The sequence below is a fragment of the Carettochelys insculpta genome, chromosome 18 (genome assembly GCF_033958435.1).
Source record: "Carettochelys insculpta isolate YL-2023 chromosome 18, ASM3395843v1, whole genome shotgun sequence".
Classification (NCBI taxonomy): domain Eukaryota; kingdom Metazoa; phylum Chordata; order Testudines; family Carettochelyidae; genus Carettochelys; species Carettochelys insculpta.
Genome location: NC_134154.1, coordinates 28746925 through 28770389, shown reverse-complemented (window position 1 = coordinate 28770389; position 23465 = coordinate 28746925). Strand labels below are relative to the sequence as shown.

General features: G+C 47.4%; 1 protein-coding gene across 6 annotated transcripts in view; it reads left to right on the top strand.

The window, feature by feature from the left end:
- CORO1C (coronin 1C) overlaps positions 1 to 22723 on the top strand; it is an 85429-nt gene extending 62706 nt beyond the window's left edge. For 5 of the 6 annotated variants that reach the window (XM_075012296.1, XM_075012293.1, XM_075012294.1 and 2 more), the window contains 8 exons: positions 6027 to 6156; positions 13704 to 13885; positions 14463 to 14582; positions 15167 to 15271; positions 17113 to 17258; positions 18397 to 18454; positions 18543 to 18788; positions 19847 to 22723. In XM_075012296.1, coding sequence (XP_074868397.1) covers positions 6027 to 6156; positions 13704 to 13885; positions 14463 to 14582; positions 15167 to 15271; positions 17113 to 17258; positions 18397 to 18454; positions 18543 to 18788; positions 19847 to 19966 — 1107 coding nt within the window. In that variant the 3' untranslated portion in view covers positions 19967 to 22723. The remainder of the gene's footprint in view (positions 1 to 6026; positions 6157 to 13703; positions 13886 to 14462; positions 14583 to 15166; positions 15272 to 17112; positions 17259 to 18396; positions 18455 to 18542; positions 18789 to 19846) is intronic. The other variant, XR_012647970.1, reaches the window with a different exon arrangement.
- Positions 22724 to 23465: the final 742 nt, after the last annotated feature.

The following is a 23465-nucleotide window of genomic DNA, read 5'->3' as shown; positions in this document are numbered from 1 at the left end:
TCCATTCCATCAGGTACAGAGGCTGATTTCAGTGATAGGTTAAATATTATCAAAACAAAAAGCAGTCAAGTAGCACTTTAAAGACTAGCAAAATGGTTTATTAGGTGAGCTTTCGTGGGACAGACCCACTTCTTCAGACCATAGCCAGACCAGAACAGACCGGTTCTCTGTGCCTTAAATATTGAGTCTGTTCTGGTCTGGCTATGGTCTGAAGAAGTGGGTCTGTCCCACGAAAGCTCACCTAATAAACCATTTTGCTAGTCTTTAAAGTGCTACTTGACTGCTTTTTGTTTTGATAGTGTATAGACTAGCACGGCTTCCTCTAGGTTAAATATTAGTTATTCAGTTTTGTATTTGAGTTCCTTGAACTCTTTGAATACCTTTTGGACTTGGTGACTTTTTAGAGAGATCTTTTATAAAACCTGTCCTATTGACACATCAGTTTGGGACTGTACTTCAGAAAGCTGATTCTGCAGACTGAAAATGCTACGTGGACCCTATATATACCTCAAGCACATCTGGTATTTGAGACCTCTAGTCCAAGTGGTTGAAGCAGGGAGCTAGGAGTTAGAACATCCTTCATTCTATTTCCATGTCTTCCACTGAAATGTTTTATAGCCTTAGGCAAGAGATGCTGCAGTTTAACTGCTTGCAGGTTGGTCTGAGATCCACAGATGAAAGGCAGTATACCTGTCATTGAAGAGAAATACTTGAAATACTCCCCAGGATGTATGTTTTTCACCAAAAATGTGTATGAAAATGCTAATATATATAATACATAATAAATTTAGAAAATGAGAATGAGGTCAGTTTATCCTTGCAAAATCGTCTTTGTTAACATGGATGCACTAGCCTGTGCAAACACACACAATTAGTGTCTTTGCTTTGGGTAGGGTGACCATCCGTCCTGTTTTGGGTGGGGCAGCCCTGTATTTTGGGCGCCATCCTGGCATCCTGATTTATTTTGCCAAAAACACTAATTGTGCTGTATTTCACTTTTTTACAGCGCAGTTGGCGGCCCCTGGTTGTGGCTCCCCATCTGGGATAGCCAGGAGCCAGACCTGCATGGTGGCCCGGCTGCTGCCTGGCTTCCCCCAGCTGTGGGGAGCCGGGAGCTTCGCTGGCGGGGTGGCAGCCCCATTCCTGGTGCCCCAAGTCATGCGGCCCCCTGCAGCCCTCCAGTAGGGTGGCAGCCACCGCCTGCCTCCCAGGTAGGGCGACCATCCATCCCATTCTGGCTGGGATGGTGTCATTTCCCTGTGTCCCGTATTTGGCCAGGGGAGATACGGTCACCCTAGCTTTGGGTGGAAAGAAATGAGAACATGAAAAATTCACAAGCCTGTCTCCAACTTGGAGAAATAGGTCTTTAATCTCTTGTGTCCCCTTGACACAAGCACAAATCATGCCAAACCAACCTTATTTTCTAGTTCAATAGGAAGCAGTAGACGTCCCTTCCAGCCTTAGATTTCTGAGATTCTGTGTTGGAAAAGCAGCATCAATGGCAAATGCCAGTCTAAGTCCCTCCTATGATCGCTGGAATTGGGCTGTGATGCTAAAAACTGCCTGCGAGTCAGCCATGCAGCAAATGAAGCCTGTCTCGATCAGACTGGCAAGTGAATAAGCACACAGACTCTGACTCTGACATATTTCCTTTTAATGCTGAGACTGTAAACTCCACAGTGCAGGGTCCATCCTTTTATTGTGAATTTGCATATTGCTGAGCACAACGAACCTCCAGCTCCATGAAGCCTAAGGAAGTGTTATCTTGCAATGCTGATCTGTTTTCCAGTACATTACCTTTAACTTTCCAACTCTCTCACAGAAGAATGAGAGGAGCAATTCCCATCGTTTTCTCATCTGAATTGTTTCAGACACTTCCTTTAAAGTGCTATGCTCTGCAGATATGCTGGGTGTTTCCTTTGAAGAACGATTCTCTTGTGCCAGCAAATGAGGAACTACTTAAACATTCATGCTTAAGAACCTTGTGAATGACTGTAATGTATTGCAGGTTTTGTATTCAGCTGGAAAATGTTTTATAGAAGGGCTTATAGAAGATATCGAATGGCTCTTCTCGGAAGGGAGGAATTAATTCTGGCATAAGCAAGCAGCCTTTTAAATAAGGTGAACTGGTAGTTTGTTTTCATGTACTGGTCTGTAGAAGTTGATTTGGTAAATTTAAAAAAAAGATTTTTAAACTAGTTAAAAAACAATAAAAATAAACCAGAACTCTTTCTGTAACTAGAGATGCCAGATAGTTTAGCAGGCAGCATGATGCTAGAAATACTACCAAAGGTCCACAGCTATAGTTTTGTGGGTGGTTTAATTTTATTTTTGCAGTGCCCTTTAATTACCATAGTATCTGAGTGTAACTGCCCACAGGCAGATTCAAATCCGGGACCTCTGGAGCCTCATGCAGGCACCACTACATCTTGAGCTAAGGGCCAGCTGGCTCTCAGTTTAGGCTGTAGAGGACACTTATTCTCTCTCTGTGAAGTGGTCTAGGTCCCACTACATGGGACAGCACATAGGTACATGTAGGTTACATGAGCACCTCAGACAATGAATGAATTGCTCAGCTCTTGTGATGGGCACGGTATAAGAATCTAAACAGAACTTCCCCTTCCCTCCCCACTCTTTCTCCCCCCCGTGAGGTAGGGAAATTGTCTGTTCTTGGCTGGGAAGTGTCACAGATGGGGAATCTGAGGCATAGAAAGACACCAGTGATATCTCCGATGCCCAGAGCTGAGACTTAAAACCAATGTGCCCTCTAATTTTTCCCATCCAAATGAGGAATAAATCTTATGTGCACCGAGGCATGTGTAGCTGTGCACTGCTAATAGAAGAACATGCTGCTGGTTGTGCGCACTCTGCCAATCGGGTGAATGGGATCTGAATCTCTCCTGGACAGCCGCCCAAGTGCTTTGTTTACAGGGAACACAGCTTAGAACCCAGGTCTCCCGATTCGCTCCTTTACTTTAACCACCAAATGTAACAATTTCTCTCGGTCTGTCACTCCTGAAATATTTCTGGTTTAAAAAAAAAAAAAAAGTCACTTCTAGACACTGATTCACTGAGTTTCTGTTCCATAATGGGGTCGTGCTAGAATAGCCATTTCTTGGTGCTTTTTAAGGGCATAAAGGAAAGCGGTGTTGCAAACATTGTGGAACTGTCCTTATTTTTTTAGTGCAAGAAAACTCTCTCGAGCTGCTCTTCTGAACAACAGCCGGCTAGTTTGCTGCTGCTTTGCTCTCCGTATGGAAAGCTTAGGCAGAAATGCCAGCTTGGGAAATGGAGAGGACAGAAAATGCAACTCGTGTCAAAGCAACGACTTTTGCAATATTTTAAGGTTTCCTTTGTGTTCCTCATTCTGGGCTACTGTCACATGTCTCCATGTGTCTCATGTCTGGGCCTTTAGCAGGCTGGATCCTATGACCAAACTGGAAGCTACTCAACTTGTCCCATATCTGATTTTTATCTCGCGCGGAGGAGACGCCCCGCTCTGCTCTGGAATGAGTTGGGCAGTTCACTCTGGAGCATAGTCTGACCTTTTTATTTTCCTTGTATTTTGCAATACCAAGCAGGACTTATTAGTCTAGTAGTTGTAATTTGCAAAGGATTACAGTGATCTACAACTGCTGTGAAATGCATGTGGCTTTTCTCCTCCCTCCCCTGCTCAAACAATGAAAAAATGTTCTCCCAGTTTCAGCATCTGTTTTCTGTAGTTCTCTAACAATTGGTTTCACTGTATTTTTGCTGGATAACCCTGGTTTATAGCTGATACTTGAGCTCTCCAGACCAGTAGCAAACGGTTTTGTAAAATTCAGTGGATTTCCACGCCCCCCCCCCCATAAAAATGCAAATTGAAACTAGAGGTGTGGTGAGCATTCTAATACTCCTGTTGCTGCTGGAACTCCCAGGCGAGGGACTTGGTGATAGTTACAGCTGGGCCAAGCAATCAACCATCTGTGCAGTCCTTCTCATACAACCAATGGAATTGTTGGATGTAAATTAGCTGCAGAGAACTGTTAGTGAATGGTTGAGTTGATTGTGATATTACTGTGGTCGAGGACTCTTGGCATGGCACAGATACATGTCTTACTGCGGCTGTAATTTGTAAAGTAAAAATGAACAAGAACTTAACAATTGGATGGTAACAGACCGTGATTGAAGGCGGTGAGACGCTGAAGCTCTCTGCCATGCTTGTAGTAGTTTCCTTCATCTCACACTGACACAAGACATATTTGGGCTTCAGAATAACACCGTGATATCCTGTGAATTCTATTATATGGGTAACGTGATCCTCTAAACCAGTTCTCTAGCTTTTGCTCTTGGTACTGTACCAAAACTCCTGTTGGCTTCAAAGTGGATAGGACAGGAACCAGTCTTTGCTAAGTGCAGAGTTTTGTGACCTGGTTAAACATGGTGGTTACTAATAGAAGCCATGTTTAAATACACTTGTTGCTACTAGCACAGTTTTAAAGGTTCAGGTTGCACCTCCCTGGTCTGGCATGGTCAGGACCTGACAAGTCCGTAACAAGAGAATTTGTCAGACCAGGTGAGGTCCAGGACTTCTGCCCCCAGATGGCCCTGCTTTCCCAGGGTTGGTGCAGGGGAAGGTTTCAGCCCTGGCCCCAACCTGGTACACTCTCGTCCTGGAACATCCGTGGTCCTGCCGGGTCCCAGGTGTTGTAGGAAAAGAGAGCACCCAAGATTTAAACGCTCCTTTATATAATTCAAGCTGCTATCCGGGTTTGAATGTTTAACCTGGCAAACAGTTATATTTAGCTGGTAGAACATGATGGCAAAGCAGGGGAGTTCATTGGTCTTTACATGACACAGGCAGCATTCAGGCAGCTGCATCAGTGAAGAGCGAAAATCCGTTTAGGGTTGTTTTGAGGTAAACCGGATTTGCTTTGAGCAACTGTGTGTTGCAAACTTGTGGGTGTTGGGGTTTTTTGTTTAGTTTAATGACCATGCTCTGTTGGAGTGGAAAAATCAGATTTTATGGTAAAATCTGTGCCTCCCTCCGTGTGCATCTACCATCCCCATTATATTTCCAAAATCCATTTGAATCCCATCTGATTGTTGCTGACTGTGGACTTGACTTTGACAGCTTGCTTGCATGCAGGTGGAATCCGACAGTCCTTAGTCACTCCTTCCAAAAAAGCAAACGTAGAAGGTCGAAGCAATTTGCTGTTTTGCTGCCATCTGTCAGTGGGCAGGTATAATTTTTCCGTGTATGTATGTCAGGTTTGGTTGGGAAAAGAAAAACGCCAATGAATCACAGAAACCTCCTTTATGAAGTGCCTTATCGTACCCCCACTCTTCAAATTTCAAGCAGACATGATCTTTTCTGTGTGGGTTTCATGATGCCTGATGTTTCCTTCTTCATACTGAGTTCTCAAGCTGCCTGGAGGAATCTTGCCACTCCAGCACACAATTGTGGTGCTGCGCATTGGGAGTGGAGTGAATGGGCTGCTCTTGGCATAGAAGCTTACACGGTAGCAACCTGCACCTCTCTAACCTCCTCCAGCACCAAACCGCGCTCCCCTGTAGCCCCCCAAAAGAATTCAAACTTTGACCTTTAATGAGGAAAGCGCCATTAACATTCTTAATCCAAGTTACAGCTACTTCTGCTGAAACTAGGGAACTCCAACCCTGAAATGGCTGCCTGTTCTTCCCAGTTAGAATAAATGCAGTTGGGAAATGGATTGGTTTATTCAGCTGCAGTTTGAAATTCAAGAGAATTTCTTCGAAGCTGCTGATTTAAGAATGTGCTTTACATGAGATATGGGAACCAAGGAGGTTTGTATTCAAGGTATTGCTGGCCAAATTGTGAGCCCTCAAATCCCGGCAGCCCAGTCATTGCAAAGTCCTTTGGGACCATGAATGAGTCCCTCTCTTTTGTGTCTTCCAGCCCAGATCAAGAAGGCGGAAACTGGCTTTCTGTTAATGGTACAACATACATGGTGTGTCCTTTCAGATGTGTGACCCTTCAGTAATGATGTTTACCAACCCCTTTGCAGGTGTGGCAGATCCCAGAGAACGGACTGACTCTCTCCCTGACGGAGCCTGTGGTAGTTTTGGAAGGCCATTCAAAAAGAGTTGGCATCGTTGCCTGGCACCCAACTGCACGCAATGTGCTGCTCAGTGCAGGTATGATGTGAGAGCATTTTGTGGGGAATGAATGACTCTCGCCTGCATTTTGTTCACACGCCAGCTAATTTAGAGGGGAACTGCTGCGTTTTTCTTCTAAAGCAGAGGGTTGCTATTGTCTCATTCTGTACTGAGTGCTTGTGCGTCTCCCAATACTTCAGAGTAACAGAAAAGAATATATGGGGTAGGGGTCTCCCATTGGTGTTCCCAGGTATCAAAGATTAAATGCATCTGTATTGCAGGCTGCTTCCCTCCATCCACTTCCATCTTTGACCCCGTCCACGTTAACACAGGTTTCTAACAGTGTTGGCAACAGTGTTCAAATACTGCTAGTCGTGGCATGGGTTATTTTCACACTCAATGCAGTGTGTAATTGTGTGAATAAACTATGATAGAAACCTGGTAGGGGAGTGGGTCTGCTCCACCCCTCTGTGGTTGGAGGGACGGATCATAGCAGACAAAAGTTAGGGCTGCCTGCAGGGTTGTACGTGTGCAGATGTGCCCACCTAAATGTTACTGCTCATCCTCTCCCTCCCACACACTCCTCTTCTCCCACCCTCCCGAGCCACTGTTGGTGGGGCTGTGATTGCACAAGCAACTGTCCAGGAAAACACTGCACTGGGCAGCCACAGCCCCTGCTGGTGAATACTGCACTGGAGAGTGGCTGTGGCCCAGCCCAGCTCAGGTTCAGACCACTGAAAAGCATCTAGATGTTGGGATTTGGTCTGCTGACTATCCCCTGTCCAAAGGCTTTGTCTGCACGAGAATTGTATGGAGTTGGTGAAATCAGTGCAGCCCCTTTGAGAAGATGCTGCTTTTCGAGTAAGAGTGCCCTGGCAAGTTAGCTGAATTGGTCTGGATAATACTTACTCCTGCCCTGAGTGCAGGGAGCTGGACTGGAGTAGTAGTTCTCAACCAGGGGTGTGTGCCCCCCTGGGTCCGCACAGCTCTTCCAGTGGGTTCATGAACTTGCTGTTTCTCAGTCTTTTTATGAATTAAAAAATTGGACTGATGTTATGTTCGTATAATTTTCGTTTGTCCTTTTTGCACAATCATAAGTTGGCTGGCAAGTTTTTTGCCTGTAGTCAGTTTCTTCCAACCAACCAGTTACGATTAAGTTGTTTAAACAGAAGTGTTGCAATGGTAGAAAAAATTGTCTGAAAATTGTAGATCCTGGGGAGACTCAGAACTTTTTAAAGGGGTACCTTATAAAATAACGTTGAGAAACACTGGACAAGATGAACTCTAAATGTCCTGTGATTCTGTGATCCAACTTTCATACAGACAAATCCAAAGCTCCTGTCTGCAATTAGATAGACTGCCTTGCATGTACATCTGAATGGGACTTGTGTAGGTGTGGAGAATCTTTTCAAATCCTCCTTTTCAGTACTTAGTCCCGTTTATTTGCCCAATCCATCCAATGGGATTCTCTTAATCTCTGTTACAGTTAAGTTTTTTGGCAGGGCATGCCTAAGAAAACAAGAACTATTTTTGTGGTTCAACTTGGTATCCCTGAAAGTGGCATGAGGACTTTACTGCATCACTTGAAACGGTGTGAAACTTGCCTTGGTTTAGGTATGCGCAGGTAATGGAAACTAGCAGAGTATCACTGGACTCTGTTTGGGGCCATCAGATCCTTTGTGCCCTCTCTGCAGCCTGGTTTCAAATTGGTCTAACCAAAGGTCTGCCTGAGCGCATTGTAGGCCTGATAGGGCCAGGAGTGGCTGAGTCTGCCTGCAGCGTTGCTTGTTCTGGGTTCTTGCAGGGAAGGCTTGTGCCCGTTGGTGCTTCACATTCCCCAGTGTCAGAAATGGGAGCCATGCAATGGTTTGCCCTGGCTTTGAACATGCAATATCTAGGCCTTCAGTTTCTGAAGGAGGTAATCAGAAGCTAATGAGGATCAGGGAGACTGATGGTTCTGTTTTGCAGGTCACAGGCCTAGATCACTATCCAAACACTTCACATCTGTGGTACAGGTCTTAAAATAGTCTGTCACCTGCCTGTGTTGACTTAGTCTCACAACATGGGCTACAGCCCAAGTATTCTTACCCAAAATACCCTGGCCTCAGCTGCTGCTCTCCCCCCCGGCATTCGCTCTCGCGTGTGCCTTTCAGTTGCACCTGAACCTCCTCAGGCTTCCTCTACAGCAGCCTCTCTGACAGAGACCTCTACTCCTTTTCCGCTGCCCTCTTGCGCCTCTCCATGGCCCTCTTGTGCCATTTCACAGCCCTTGCCTGGCATTCCATGGCCTTCCCCCTCTTCTCTACTTCCCTCTCCTGCTGGATGGCACATTGAGCCAGTGCTCTCATCTGCTGTACGAGCTGAACCCATTCCCCCTCTACAACTGGCTGGTGCTGTACCATAGGCGAGCGTGCAGCTGGATGTGGGTTGACCTGGGTGTTCCCACTCTTTTTCCAGCTCCTCTCTGTGCCTACTCCTCAGGTGTTTCCACAGAGCAGTGGTCCCAACATTACGCCCTGGACCCTGGCTGGCCTGTCAACTGCACAGCCTGCAAGCAGCATATAGGCTGGGGTGGTGACCAGTCCAGGGTGGGGCAATGTGGACGTATTCCCACACCTCAGAAAAATCTTGCTCCTCTGCACCTCCTCGTGCTCCTGCGTTACCCACCTCCTCCTCTTCCTGCTTCATCCTCTCCTGAGATGTTCAGAACACAAGTCCAAGTGATCTAAACCTCTGCACCACAAGTCTGAAACCTCTTAACCTCAGAATGTGTCAGGGACAAATGCACCGTTTGTCTAGTTCACTCCAGGACCTGCTTTTCTCCCCTTAGATGGAATCATTCCTTGGCTATTGGAAGACTTTCTCTGACATGACCATTGTCTCCCTAGTCTCTGAGTCCCTGTTTGGCGCCAGGCACTTGTCCCCTCTCCCTCCTTTGGGTGAAATCCCTCTCACGTATAGGAAGTGCAGAAAAACAAAGCAAAAGTCACTTATTCACGTTTCAAGTTTTGAATTTGAACCAAAACAGGGAAGGTCCCAAATCTTGTGACCTGAAGTTGCTGCAATAACCAAACCAGCACAGACTGGAAGGACAGTTCTTTTTTAACTCCTCTGGAAATTTTCAGCACTTACCTAGTGATTTTCACCAGTGCTTTTCACAAGTGTGAGTGAGTCCTTGTGACACCCCTGCAAAGTAGGCCACTAGTTGCTACTTAGTCACTGGTGTGGCCTCGGAGAGCTTCGGTGACACAGCTGGGGTTACAGGCTAGAAGTTGCTGGCTCCCAATCCCTTGCTCCAAACTCGTGTGCAAAATCTTGCCCCAGGCTCATGTTCTGGAACCCAGGTTCTGTGCCATGGCTCCTGGCAAGGCGCCGTCTGCAGTGGTGCAGTCAGCAAAATAGGCGGGATGACTCCTTTTTCCTTTTGCAGAAGAGCAGCGACCAGGAGAAGGCTGAAGCCCATGTGTGACAGGTCATGATTTAGCCCTTGTTGCGTGTCCTTTTCTGCCCTGCCCCTGGAGTTCAGCCCACACAGAGCGCACTGACGTCAGTCCTTAACTTTCCCTGGTAGCCGGTATTTCACGGTGCTCAGTTCCCAGGGCCTTTCTCTGACCACCAAACCTGGGCTGGGCCAAGACACTCCCATACTCACTTCCCTTCCCTTTCTGCTGCTCCGGCGTCTCAGCAGCTGACACACAAACTCCAGGCAGGCTGTGCGCTCAGGGAGGCAAAGGCATACACACCCCTGCTGCCTGAGCCTGCCCTCTTTGCAGGCTTTATGGAGAAGGAGGTAGAGCTGTGGGTTCCTCTCCTGGCACACTCTTGGCCTTGGCGGAACTCGGCATCCAGGCCCCACACCTGCAGAAAGCTCAGCTCTCTGAGGATTCACTGGCCCCCAAGATGGCTTCTGCCACTCTTTGGGAGCAAGCACATACTCTCCCTGCTGCTTCCTCTCCCAGTTACTTCAGTGTGGGATCGGACCAGGAAGTGTTCCCTGATTCCTCTGTCAAGCAGAAAAAGGATGCGGATGTGCTGGAGCAGGTTCAGCAGAGGGCAGCAAAAATGACTTATGAGGAGAGGCTGAGGGATTTGGGCTTGTTTAGTTTACAGAAGAGAAGACTGAAGGTTGCGTTAATAGCAGCCTTCAACTTCCTGAAGGGGAGCTGTAAAGAAGGTGGAGAGAAACTGTTCTCTGTGGTGTCAGACAGCAGAACAAGGAGCAATGGCCTGAAGTTACAGGAGAGGAGGAGCAGGTTGGATTTTAGGAAACACTACTTCATCAGGAGGGTGGTGAAGCACTGGAATGCGTTGCCTAGAGAGGTGGTGGAATCTCCATCCCCAGAGGTTTTTAAGTCCCGGTTTGACAAGGCCCTGGCTGGGATGACTTAGTTAGGATTGATCCTGCTTGAAGCAGGGGGCTGGACTAGATGACCTCCTGAGGTCCCTTCCAGCCCTAGGATTTTATGAATCACTGTACTGGAGAAATTTTAAAGAGACCAGGAGCCCTGGTGGTCTTGGGTGTTGCCAGAAGCAGCTGCGAGTCCAAGGAATTGTATTCTTAATTCAGTGGTTTTTAAACCAGGGGCATGTGTACCCCCTGACAGTACACGGAGGTCTCCCAGAGGGGAGGGCACACCAGTTCATCTGGAGATTTGCCTAGTTTTTCAGGCTGCATGCAGAAAAGGCACTAGAAATAACAAGCAGTCCGGTAGCACCTGAAAGACTAACAGATGTATTTATTAGGTAGTGAGGTTTCATGTCTTACCCACAAAAGCTCATTACCTAATAAATAAATGTGCTAGTCCTTAAGGTGCTACCGGGCTGCTTGTTGTTTGTGAAACTACTGCCTTACGCAGCTGCCCCTGGTTCTATAAAAAGCACTAGTGAAGTCCCTGCTAAAATTTCATATAATGACTTGTTTGTTCTGCTCTACATATTATAAATCCAATATTTATATTCCAACTGATTTAGCACTGAGAGGGGCAGCTGTCTTTCAAGAGCAGTGCGCTGCGATGCTCTGGCATTTTTATGTCTGATTTTTGTAAGCAAATCATTTTTAAGTGAGGTGAAACTTGGGGTGCACAAGACATACTGGCCTCCTAACAGGGATACAATAGGCCGAACAGGTGGCGAGCCAGTGTCTCACTTCCCTGGCTGGCTGCTCTAGGCCTGGTGTTACACCTTTCAGTATTGCATGCAGAGCTGTGTAACTGGCACTTCCAGTTGTTCGGGCTGCACTGGAGACCAGCTAGCAGGGCGGGGGGTCAGAGCGTGACAATGGATGTGGTAATGAAAAAGGGTGTGGCTGGGTGGCTCTGGAATATGAGGGCGGGAGCTGGGTGAATATTGCTAGCTGGACCGGGGGCATTCCTAGCTTGAAGGCAGGAACAGGGAGTGGGTGGTTGGCGGGTCTTGGATGTTATGTCCTGCTTGGCTTCAGAACGTGGGAGTGGACATCAGCGAGGGAGGATGTTTGTGAAGGTCCCTGTCTTCTTCCCTTGCTGAACTTTGCCTGTGTGCCATATTAGGGCTGTTTAGGACATCCTGGGCTCAATTTGCTGCCCACATACTAATTCCCAGTGCACTACTACACTGTGATTTAGGGCCCAGGATCAGAGGGGTTGCCGTGTTAATCTGTATCCACAAAAAAATGAGAAGTCCTGTGGCACCTTGTAGACTAACCAATCGTTTGGCTTTTGTGGGCAAAGACTTGCTTTGTCAATGCATGTGACTTAGGAGATGCTGTTGGGATTTCCTGGAATCTGTAGTGCTCGTTAAGGGAGTGGCCAGGTAGGAAGGGCTCAGGTGACCCATCAGTGCAGTGTTTGTGGTACAGGAAGGGTTCTAGGGGAGGAGGCAGCTCCTTGGGCCAGAAGGAGGTGGGGAGAGCAGGATGAGCACAGGATGGAGGGAGGCTGGGGTGGGGGGGGAGCTTAATCTGACCCAGAAGGGAATCTAGGTTTCAGAACACGACTTCCACCCCTACCAAAGCTGGGATCTGACCACTGAATGGCAGACAGATTTACTGCTCGGAAGGCAGCTGGGCCCACCACTATACCACCGATGCTTCCAATCAGAGTGAGGACCAATGGCCTGAAGATGCAGAGGGAGAGGTGTGGGTTGGATATTAGGAGAAGCTACTGCACTAGGCGTGTGGTGAAGCTCCGCAATGTGTTGCCAGGAGAGGTGGCGGATTCTCCATCCCTAGAGGTTTTTAAGTTCCAGCTTGATATAATCCTGGCTGGGATGATTTAGTTGGGGTTGATCTTGTGTTGGGCAGGGGGACTGAACTAGATGACCTCCTGAGGTCCCTTCCAGCCCTAGAATTCTATGAATTTCTACCTTTTATATGAGATGTAGGAAGTGCTTTGAAGATGACAGGTGCAGTATTTGTGCCGAGTAGTGTTGCTTGCGTAGAACAGCTGTGCTGTGCGAAAACCTCCATTCTTGCTAGCCACTTACTGCTAACCTGAGCCATCTGGAAACTGGCAGTGGGGTAGGGTCAAGGTGAAGAGCAGTCAGGCGGGTGAGCACCCGGCAAGGGCAGAGAAGGGATCTTGGAGAGGTTGGTGCAGCTCTCTTGATCCAAGTGTCCTGGTCAAAGGTTTGGCACAAGAAGGGAAGAGCTGAGCACAGTCAGCTAAAACACCAACAAGTGGCTTTTTACTTACTGTGTCCTAAGCAGGGGAAAGTTTCCGTTCTTGATCGTTAGAGGTAGTCTTGACCCTGCTGGACGATGCAGCTGGCCAGCTGAGCTAAGCATGAATCTGACCACAGCAGAAAGTCAACCCTGCCAACCTTTTGCACAGTTGGCCTGTATAGTGATCACTGCAGCAAACAGAAACGTCCCCCAGCCTGGCCCCAGCTTAATAGCCACCTTCTACTACCAAGGCACCAAGGTAGTCTTCAAATTCTGCTCATTCATTTGCATCAGCTGTCCGTCCCCAGGGTGAACCCAGGAAGGGTTCTTTGTGAATTCTCCTGAAGTTGCTTGCTCTTGTGAGCCCTTCCTATTGAAGTCTCGCATTGCAAGTGTTGAACAGATTGTACTATGCTCCTTAGCAAGCACTGCCTGGAGGCACCAAAACATCATACCTTCTATTCCTGGCCTCTGCAGGACAGCCATTGTGCCACTGACCTTGAGAAGTGTTCTTCATCCCAAACACAGCGTTTACAGCCATCTTTAAACATGCCGAGGAGTGAATTTGAGTACAGGTGGCTCAGTTCTATTTCACAGCTTTCTGACCTAAATACCCCCTTAAAATGGGAGCTGATCTTTCATGTGTTCCGTCCACTACATGGCCATGCAGAATGATACTGACTGTGCAAACTGTAGGAAGGGAGGGGTCTTCTTTCTTAGAGAATCTGTTTTTGTTCTTAGCATAGTGGGGTCTTACTCTGTTCCTGGGGCTTTTCAGTGTGCGGTAACGCGGTTAATGATGGGAGTAGAACATTGATGAAGAAAAACTTGCTGAGATTAGAACTGGCTGCTCTTAGAACTATCATTTTGTTTTACCACTCTGGAAACTGTCCTCTGTGCTCTGGATGTGGTTTGGCTCTGATGTCTGGTTTCTTTTCTCTTTTAGGTTGTGATAATGCAGTCATCATCTGGAATGTGGGAACAGGTGAAGCTCTTATAAACCTGGATGACATGCACCTGGATATGATTTACAATGTGAGCTGGAATCGCAATGGCAGTCTGATCTGTACAGCGTCCAAAGACAAAAAAGTTCGTGTGATTGACCCCAGGAAACAGGAAATAGTTGCTGTGAGTATTGCTAAAATCAGTGGCGTATCGGATGATGCTTAGCAAAAGCATGTCCAAAAACTCAAACTTTTGGTGAGATACTTGCAAAACAGAGACAATGTTACGGGAAGGAGAGCTTTGCTGAGGGGCTCTGCCAAACTTTGTTGGAATTTGTGCTTGAATTACTGTTGGGCCCAATCTTTAAAACTGCACATGTGTAATTTCATGCTCAAGTACAGTACCACAATAGTGCTTGCAAAACTGGGTATCTGGACATGCAGAGGCAGCTAGTGGCATGGCTGTCTATTTGCACTGTAGTTTACCGAAACATCCTTTTTTAAAATTTTGCTGTTGGTTTGTGATTCCGCGCAATAGGCGGAGCTGAAAGAAACCAACTAAACAGAAACTGCTTTTCTTGTACGTTAGTAATCGTTTTTTCATTTGCAGCATTGGGCAAGGATCAGGCGGTGATGCACGTGGTCATTTTCCTGGGGCAGTGGGTCCCTGCAACTCGGATGAACTTTGGATTAATTCATCGTGAGTCAGGATTTCTGGTTAGTGCTGAATAATGATGTTTTTCTCTACAAATCCATTTCAGGAGAAGGACAAGGCCCACGAGGGAGCACGGCCGATGAGAGCCATCTTTCTCTCCGATGGCAACATCTTCACCACTGGCTTCAGCCGCATGAGCGAACGGCAGCTCGCCCTGTGGAATCCGGTATGTGTGTGTCCAGCCACTGCTCCTTTGTTAGAACGTGTCCTCAGTTACTGGCCAGTACAGCCTCCTAGTTCCCATAACATGCCTATTAGTAAGCTTATATCCCTCTTCTTCTCAGTGCTCTAATCCTGCCCATATATGTCACAGCAGAGGACTGTGCCAACTTGTTGATGCCCATATTGTATCTAGGTGGAGGTCTTCTGTGTCTTTCCAAGAACAGTGGAGACATAGGGGGCAGCTAAATATTCAAAGCTGTATTTGCTGTGGAACAGAGAAAATGTACACTTAGAAGTGATGTCCTAAAATAAGCCAGCCAAGTCGAATGTAAATCTAACTGCACCAAAAAAAAAAGCAGATCCTGGATGCCTTCAGTGAGGGCCACTTCCAGCCGAAGCCTTTTCATGTGCCAACACGGCGTGGTATCTACTGCGATGTGGTCTGTTTCTTAAGCTGTGCGAGAAGCTTAGTACCATGGCTGTGTACCTGGTCTCTTCTTTGGGAAGTAGGGATTGGGAAAAATTTAGCTAATGAATTTACCGGGGAATTTCTGTTCTCTAACGATACGATACAAATTTCATTTGCAGAAAAATATGGAAGAGCCAATAGCCCTGCATGAAATGGACACCAGCAATGGGGTACTGCTACCTTTCTATGACCCGGACACCAATATAATTTACCTGTGCGGCAAGGTAAAGAGCAACTTCCAAAAGGAATGATGTGGTTGTGCAGCAGTTTGCTGGTGATCCTAGTGGGTAGACTGTGCTGGTGAAGGGAGTTCCATGAAGCAGTGACCTTAGTTGTGTGTGAAAGCATTTCTTCAAAACCAGCTGTTGGCAGGTTAAGAAACAAAATGCTGCACCTTCGTTGTGGTCTAGGCTGCAGATAACTCTGCAAGGATTTGGGACTTTCAGAGTAATTACTCTAATGCCTGAAGATTTCACATGGGGCTCCTGAAGCCTAAAATATGAGGGATGCTGCCCAAACCTTGTTTGTATTTTGGGAGGGTTTACGTAGGCCCCACATGTGTATATAGAGAATACCAGATAGATTCACTTACAGCCAGAATCGCCCCTTGTGGATGTTGATCCAGGTGAGCCGTCCATTAACGCAAGGTGAAGGTACCCACAGATGGTATCTTAGCTGCTCTTTCAGACAGCTGTGTATGTGGCAGAGCCAACTTTATTTTATGGGTCAATTACTGGAAGTGTGTGGAGTTAGGTGCTCTAAGGAGCCCACTGCTGGAGTTAGGTGCTGGAGTTACTGCTGGAGTTAGGTGCTCTAAAGAGCGCACTTCTGAGCAGTGCTGCTCCAGACTTCCTGCACACGAGTAGCTGAACATGAACAAGCTAGATGAGCAATTACCAAGAAGGGTCCATACAGTCAAACAGAAGAGAGGCTTGTTTTTCATTCTCACGATCTCTCTGCTGCTTTTGAGAGACCACTAGACTCTCCTGGAGCTCAGGAGGAGTAATTGATTTCTAGCTCTCTTGTCTGATATCTCTAGGATCCCCTCCCCTTCCCCGTTCTTATTAGTCTGTACTTCCAGACAGGTGCCAGTGCTTCCTTCCGTCAGTGCTGTAAATGGCCTGTTGTTGCACATTTCTTTTAAATGAAATCCTTGTTCCAGTAAGAAGACTCCATATGACATAGTTAACTATCGGACACTTCCCAAAACACCGGGCAGCCAACCAGTCCCTTGGACTTGCTTGCAGGGAAGGCCAGGGTTCTTCCCGGTCAGCTGAGGAGGAACTGAGACTGGGGAGGTGAATTCTTATTTGTCCAAAGCTACAGAGGGTGTTGGAGAGGGAAACAGACCATGGAAGTTCCTGGTCTGCAGTTCTGTGCGGAGATCATTGTACCACTTAAATGTCTAAATCCAGAGCATATCCCTCACTTGTGAGAGCCTGTTGAGATAATGAACCTTGATTTCACTGGACATCTGTTTTCTGATCGCTGCGCTAATGGAGACATTTGAATGCTGCAGTGGACTGTTTGATAGTAACTGAGCTGGCTGAGATCAGGCCATTAGCCTGATCAGTGGTGGTTTCAGCTGGAGGAAATTAACTATAAAATGTACATTACTCATGGGGCAATTGGGTCTGATGCTTCTGTTTTTATGTGATGCCTTCTGAAGGTCAGATTGTTAGGCTATGAGCTGTTCTCTAATGCAAACAGCGCATGGTCCCTGCAGTTAACCCCTCCATTGCCACCGTGCTGACCTGGAACATTGCCGCTGCGTGCGTCTGCAGCACGGCCTCATTCACGTCAGCTTCGGGCTGCTGGCATTCCTGCGCAGCACAGTGTGTTTGGCGGCTGGAGGCTGCTTGGGCATAGGCACGTTGCTTTCCTTCTCTGTTCAGGGTGGCAGGTGGACAGCAGAGCCTTCCGCCCGCTTTTTGTACAAAGGGCGTGGTGCATCCTTGGGCAGGAGATGCCGCACGCTCTGAGCACAGTATGCGGCAGCAAAGAGGGGATCCCTAGGCCGTGGAATAGTCCCATCCCTTTGGTTATCCTTCTTTGTTCCCTGCAGGGTGACAGCAGCATTCGCTACTTTGAGATCACGGATGAATCCCCCTATGTTCACTACCTCAACACCTTCAGCAGCAAAGAACCCCAGCGAGGGATGGGGTTCATGCCAAAGAGGGGCCTGGATGTGAACAAGTGTGAAATAGCCAGGTCAGTAGAAAAGCAGAGCAGCCGGCAGGTGGATGTTAGCATTGCTGTGCATTGGATTAGCCCATTTCAATTCCCTTTTTGTACGTGTCCTGGGCAGCACTGGCCAGGTGCTCACAGTACCGAGCAAAACAACCTCGCAGAAGCAGGCAGTGCATTTAATACAAGAACTGAAGCAACTGGGAGCACTTCAAAGCTCGTTTCGACACGTGGTCTGAGACAGGGATGCAAATGATGACAGATTTAGAGGCCTCTCGTTTGGGAGAGAGATGATTCATGTTCTGTCCGGGTGGATGTAGTATGCTTTGCTCCTTGTGCCAGTTGTAAGGATAATCTGCTAGGGGTAGTATGATCTGAACTACAAGCGGGTCAGTGTTTGGACTGAGGCTGCAGCAGACCTCTGAGCAGTGTCTGACACCACACACTGCTGGAATCCGCCTTCCTCAAACCAAATGTGTTCCAGCTAGGCAGCTCTGAGCTAGACTGGGCCAGACAGAGGCCTTGTTTCCTCTAGGTTCAGTGGTCTAGCATTCATCTCCTCCCAGGCTGTACAGTACTCCTTTATAAACTTAGATTAGAAATCGTTGGGGACGCTGGGGCAACAGTGCGGCAGCACTGGCTTACCCAAGGATTGCTGCCATGGCTTAGACCTGCCTGCGACAGGTAGACCTCCCCCAGCAAGGAAGCAGTGAGGGTTTATTGGTGACTGGTCTCTAGCCCAAAGGGGAGAGGCCATGTGTAATGCAGCAGCCTGGCTCCCAAGAGTACAGCGTGCGTGGCCCGTATTTGTGCACTGCTCACTGCCACTGTCTCGGCAGCAATCTGAAGACGCTGCCTAATGAGTCCTGTGTGTGGGCACTGTTCTCCTCCCATGGGTGCACTTCAGTCCACCCAGTAATTAATGGGATAGAAGCATTTGAGCACAAACCTTGGGTAGCTTTCACCTGCCCCTACAAAAGCCCCTTCAAGCACTGGGTGACAAAATTACCCAGCTGAACCCTTTTAATTAACCTCATGTCACAGCCTCTTCCCCGGTTTCTTGTCCCCTAGTGTCCGTTTGGGTGAACAGGGGACTCCAGCCCAGCTGTCGCGGGCTGGCTGGTGTTTGCTCCCACTAAGTTTTGCCTTTTCTTTTTGAAAGATTCTTCAAACTTCACGAGCGGAAGTGTGAGCCCATTATCATGACTGTGCCCCGAAAGGTGAGTGCTGCCTGCAGTCATGACTTGGCAGTTAGGTAGCACCTTCCAGCCTGAAGCCTGTTACCAATTCATTCCTTCTGACTTCTAGTCTGACCTTTTCCAAGATGACCTGTATCCCGACACGGCTGGCCCCGAAGCGGCTCTGGAAGCTGAAGAGTGGTTTGAAGGGAAGAACGCTGATCCGATTCTCATTTCTTTGAAACACGGGTACATTCCCGGCAAAAACAGGGATCTCAAGGTCGTTAAGAAGAACATATTGGACAACAAGCCTGCAGCAAACAAGAAAAGTGATCTCATTAACACCCCAAAGAAAGCAGCAGACACCTCAATTATTGTGAGTAACATCTCTAACTCTCAGGGAGTGGCAATGGATTCTCAGGCAGGGGTCCTCTATCCTCTGAATCAATCACAAACCAAATCCCCTAGTTACCCTGAGCCCATCCCTAGCAGACAAGCATGACAAGTGTCCAGGTGCTACTAGGATAGGTGGTTTTTCCAGACCAGAGGTATGTCTGATCATGGTTAGTTCTTGAAGTGCCCTTTATTTTGCAGAAGTGTGCAGGAGGTTTACTGTCCCTCAGCCCAGAACGAGAAGATGTTCTGTGGCACCTTGTAGACTAACAGAAATAAAGCTTATGCTCCAGAATGTCTGTTAGTCTATAAGGTGCCACAGGACATGTTGTTCTCAAAGATACGGACTAACACGGCTCCCTCTCTGATGATTGTCCCTCAGCCCAGCTCTCCCAGACGGCTGCATTGGGAGGAATGCTTTTTGCCTGCGAGGCAGTAGCATTGTTTGGAATGGCTGGTGACACTAAATGTCCTGCTTTCACACTGGGAAGGCCCTCCCCCAGGAATCTGGTTACTAGAGGAACTTAGGATCTGAACTCATGAGCCCGTCATTTGTCTAAAACCAAACTCAGAAAATCAGGCGGAATAACTCCAGACAGAGTGAAGTGCTGAGGAGGGTGTGAAGTGCCCTGTGATGTGGCTGTACTGGCTGCCGGATGCTCTGATGGTGTCTGTTAAAAGAGCAGATTTTGTGTATTGGGCCGTTTGAACTGAGAGATGTTATTAAAGGGGAATGTAAATGCCCTTAAAAAGCAAACCATGGCCCAGAGTCCCCTTTAAATTTGCACTAACTCATTCGAAATGTTGCTGGTCGCTATGCAGAGAGCCATGCATTAATTAGCATGTTATCCCGTGTCAGAAGCTTCATTTTAGCTCTCAGTAGCACATGCTTCCCGGCTGGCACAGTCATAAGAATCCCCCTTTTGAAATTGCTTTGTGTCGGAACACGTTTGTTTTGGACACCTCAAACTTCACTACACAGAATTTTTCCTTCTGGCCAGTTTTTAATGAATTCTGGTTTTGTTTTTTGTTTGACTCCAGCAAAATGAAGCCAAATTGGATGAGATTTTGAAAGAGCTTAAATCTATAAGGGACACAATCTCCAATCAAGATGAGCGCATTTCCAAGTTAGAACAGCAGATGGCGAAGATCGCTGTTTGAGAGCAAATGGAGCAGAACTTGAGCTGTTGACGCGGGAACAGGGCTGTGGGAGTCACTGCCGTTCAAGAAGACATTCCATTTCAGAAGTTCGTCAAGCAGCAGAGAGCAGCATTCCAATAAGAACTCTATGATCCTCCTAAATTAACTTCAGCGAAAGCTGCTGATTAAAAGCCAAGCTTTTTAGTGAAAGATTTTTCCGGTGTTTTAATGTGTTACATGACGTGGTCAAAATGAAGTCAAAAGAATAAGTGCTCCTTTTACAATTTGTTTCCAGGTGTTATGAATTTTTTTAAAAGAAGCTCTTCTGACTTTCGGTGTTGTGCCCAAATAGCCTTGTGTAGAATTAGGGACCAACACCACCTTGTTCTTCGCCTTTTTTTTTTTTTAAGTTGCCAAAAAAATTTGCCTATTATTTTTCCTATTTGGCACTTTGCAGTATTTGTTTTTTAAATCTAAAGGGACAGCACTGTGTTTGCCTGTGTGTAGAGATTGGGGTGTGGCTGTGCATGTGTGTTAATATTGTGTAGCAAACAAAATGAAGCTGTTTTGTATAAATTTTCATCTTGGAGCAGTCTGATCAGTCCCAGTTGCAGTGTGTACAAGGCAGTTGTAGATACCCTCTGAAAACCCACGTGAGTTGACTTCGCTGCCTTTTAACAGTGTCCCAGTCACCCTCGGCACCTGCCTGAAAATTTGGATGTGAGTGAAGTGACTAATGTCATCCTATAAATATTTTCCCTGTCTACATTCTAGAATCTTAACCCTTGTATTGGAGTCATGCTGCCCTCATTCAAACATCCTGTGCTTTGGGTTATTCTAACAGTGTCGGAATGGGCATTTTGTTCTGTAAAGGCCAAATACTTTTTACACAACAGATTTTCATTCTGCAGCTCAGCTAACGGAAGGTACTAGAGTGGGCAGTGAAATACCTAAGTCGAATGCCCAGAATTTAGACTTGCAAGCCAGCAGGACATGTGCATGTAGCCAAGTTTTTCATTGTGTCTATTCCAGTCATTTGCATAGCTGTCAATGTGCGCCTGCATTAAATGCTGCGAGACCAGGCTCCTTTGCTCATAAAGAAGGTCTTAAATTTGTGAGCTTCAGCTATTCTTGCCTCCTTTTCTGATGCTGAGATGTTCCAGCCCTGTTTTATAGCTTTCAAAGCAGCATTAAAAGTGGTTGGGTAACTTGACCGTGACAGAGATCCAAAAATAAATCCCCTCCAGTCCCATGCTCCCTCTGTCACTCTCTCCTGCTAACTCCACCAGCAATAGCAAAGTCCTATCCCTGGGAACACAAGCTTCCCTGCAGTGCTAGTGACCTTTATAGGTAGTCCCGTTGCAGTCCTGGGTTTTCTGGCCTGGTCTCAGGTGAAAGACTCAGTACGTGCATGGGACTCCCGAGCTAACCCCCTGTCTGGGTGTGGGGCTCCGAGTGTGTAGTTACTGCCTCACACAGCAAATGACGGCTTACCCTGAGGCTCCGTGCTGCGAGAGGAAGATGAGTTTGGTGACACAAAGAGCTTCCTTGGTGGGCCTTGGATCAGGCTTGCAAAGGATTTGCCTTCAGGCATGAGCAGCTTCCCCACCTGTTGTGAGGGGGCAAAGGGTGCTAAACATCTGGTGGTCTGCCCAGTTCACTGTGAGCCGTGTTGCACTTGGTGGAGCCCTGCCCAGGTCACGAGGGGCTGATCAAACACAGGTGTGGTCAAAACCTGTCTGGGGGCCAGAGCAGTGAACCAGCTGACAAGCCTAAAATACCTTTTTCCACCCGAGGTTTGATCCTTGAATCGCCTCAGTGCAGCTTTAGAGTATAAGTGTGTGCACAAATAATTGTCAGGCAGACGTGCACATGAGGGCTGCTTTCCCAATGAACTGGGCATGTGCCGGAGCAGAGGCTACCTTTTGAAAGGGACGACTTCACGTTCCTTCATCGGGGCCGAGGAGTAAGCACTGAACTTCTCAGCCAGCAGTTGAGCTAGAATTTCTCAAGTTCTCCATTTCCTTGTGTTTGCGTGTTCCAAACTTACAGTTCTGGAGTCTCTTGTTCTGGAAGGTGAACATGTTTGTGACCTCAGGTGAAATCGTACCGTTGGGACAGTTAAGTGAACTTTTAGCAGATGAGGGGGTAAGAGCTTGACAAGACAGGACAGCAAATGTGTGCCGTGTCAAAGGATGAAAGCTTCGTGAAACCAGCTCTGGGTTATTTAAGGTGGACAGCAAAAGTTCTTGGCCTTGTGTGTTGGAAATTTGAATTTACAGCCTAGATGATTCTGGGTTACTTGAATGTTTGGTGTTTGTGTACTGCCATCTGTGGCCGATGAGGTGGTGTGGATTTTAGCAAACACACCCCAGTTCTCTCCATAGTAGAGATCTCCTTGTGAAGTTGTACGTGTGGTTTTAAGTTGGTGTGCTGGGGGCCTTTGTACTAATCGGAGGCAATGAAGTTTCTGAGATTTAACTGCCCAACCAACACTGGTGTAAGGTAGAGGGATGGTTTAAGGAGCAGGGGTGGGGAAAAGTCCTCCTTTTGGTTTCTTAGTTTCTAGCTTGTATTTTATTTAAATGAACTGATGATGCCTAGCCAGGCTCGAACGGAGTCAGTGCCTGAAGCTTTTTTTTTTTTTTTTAGCCGTGATTGATATCCCAGAAGAGAACCAGCGGAGTATTTGAGAAGCGCGCTCTTATAGAGTGGCCATAGTATTCTGTCCAAATATTTGCTTCCATTTTCAAAGATAAAATCAATGACTACAAAGTTGCATCGTCTGTTGTTTTTCTTCAACACCTTGTTCCTGTTGTGTTCTGCGCTGCTCAGTTACGTTACGGCAAGGGTCGGCCATGGGCCCCATCCAACATACCACCTAACTTCACCTGGCCTGTGGCAAATCTCCAGCCACAGGCCAGAAGCCCTGGTATGTCCCTGCAGCACCTTGGCCCAGGTAAGATCCAGGAAGTCCCAGTGCCCAGTCCCACTCCCCTAAACCTCCTCCGCTCTCTTGGAACGCCCTCTCGCACCCTAACTCCTGCTTCAGCCCCATCTCCAAGCCTATTCCTGCACTCCAAATCTCTTGACCCCTGCCCAGAGCATGCACTGCCCCACTGAAACCTCCCATTTCTACCCCCTCAGTATCCTCATCTCTCCCCCCGCCCCCACCAAGGGTTGTGTGGGCTGATTTTTTCTTTTTGTGGGTGAGTGGCTCCTTATAGCAAAAAAGTTTCCCGACCCTGGAAACGGTGATACGTTCAAACGTGCCTGAGTCCCAACGTGACACACGCTTGATCGAAGTGCTGTTGCCCTGTACTGGCACATAAGCGCATTTGAAATCTTTACCTGCAGCCGTTCCTCAGAGTTGCTCGTCCCGTCCTTAGTCTGGTGTTCCTGGAAACGAACTCAGAACTTCTTCTGACTCTCACTCAGCGGGCTTAGCTCTTGGGGCTTTGGGCTGCCAAAGCTGTCGCCCTCTGACTGTTTGTCACTGAGCCAAGGCCCCTGGCTGCAA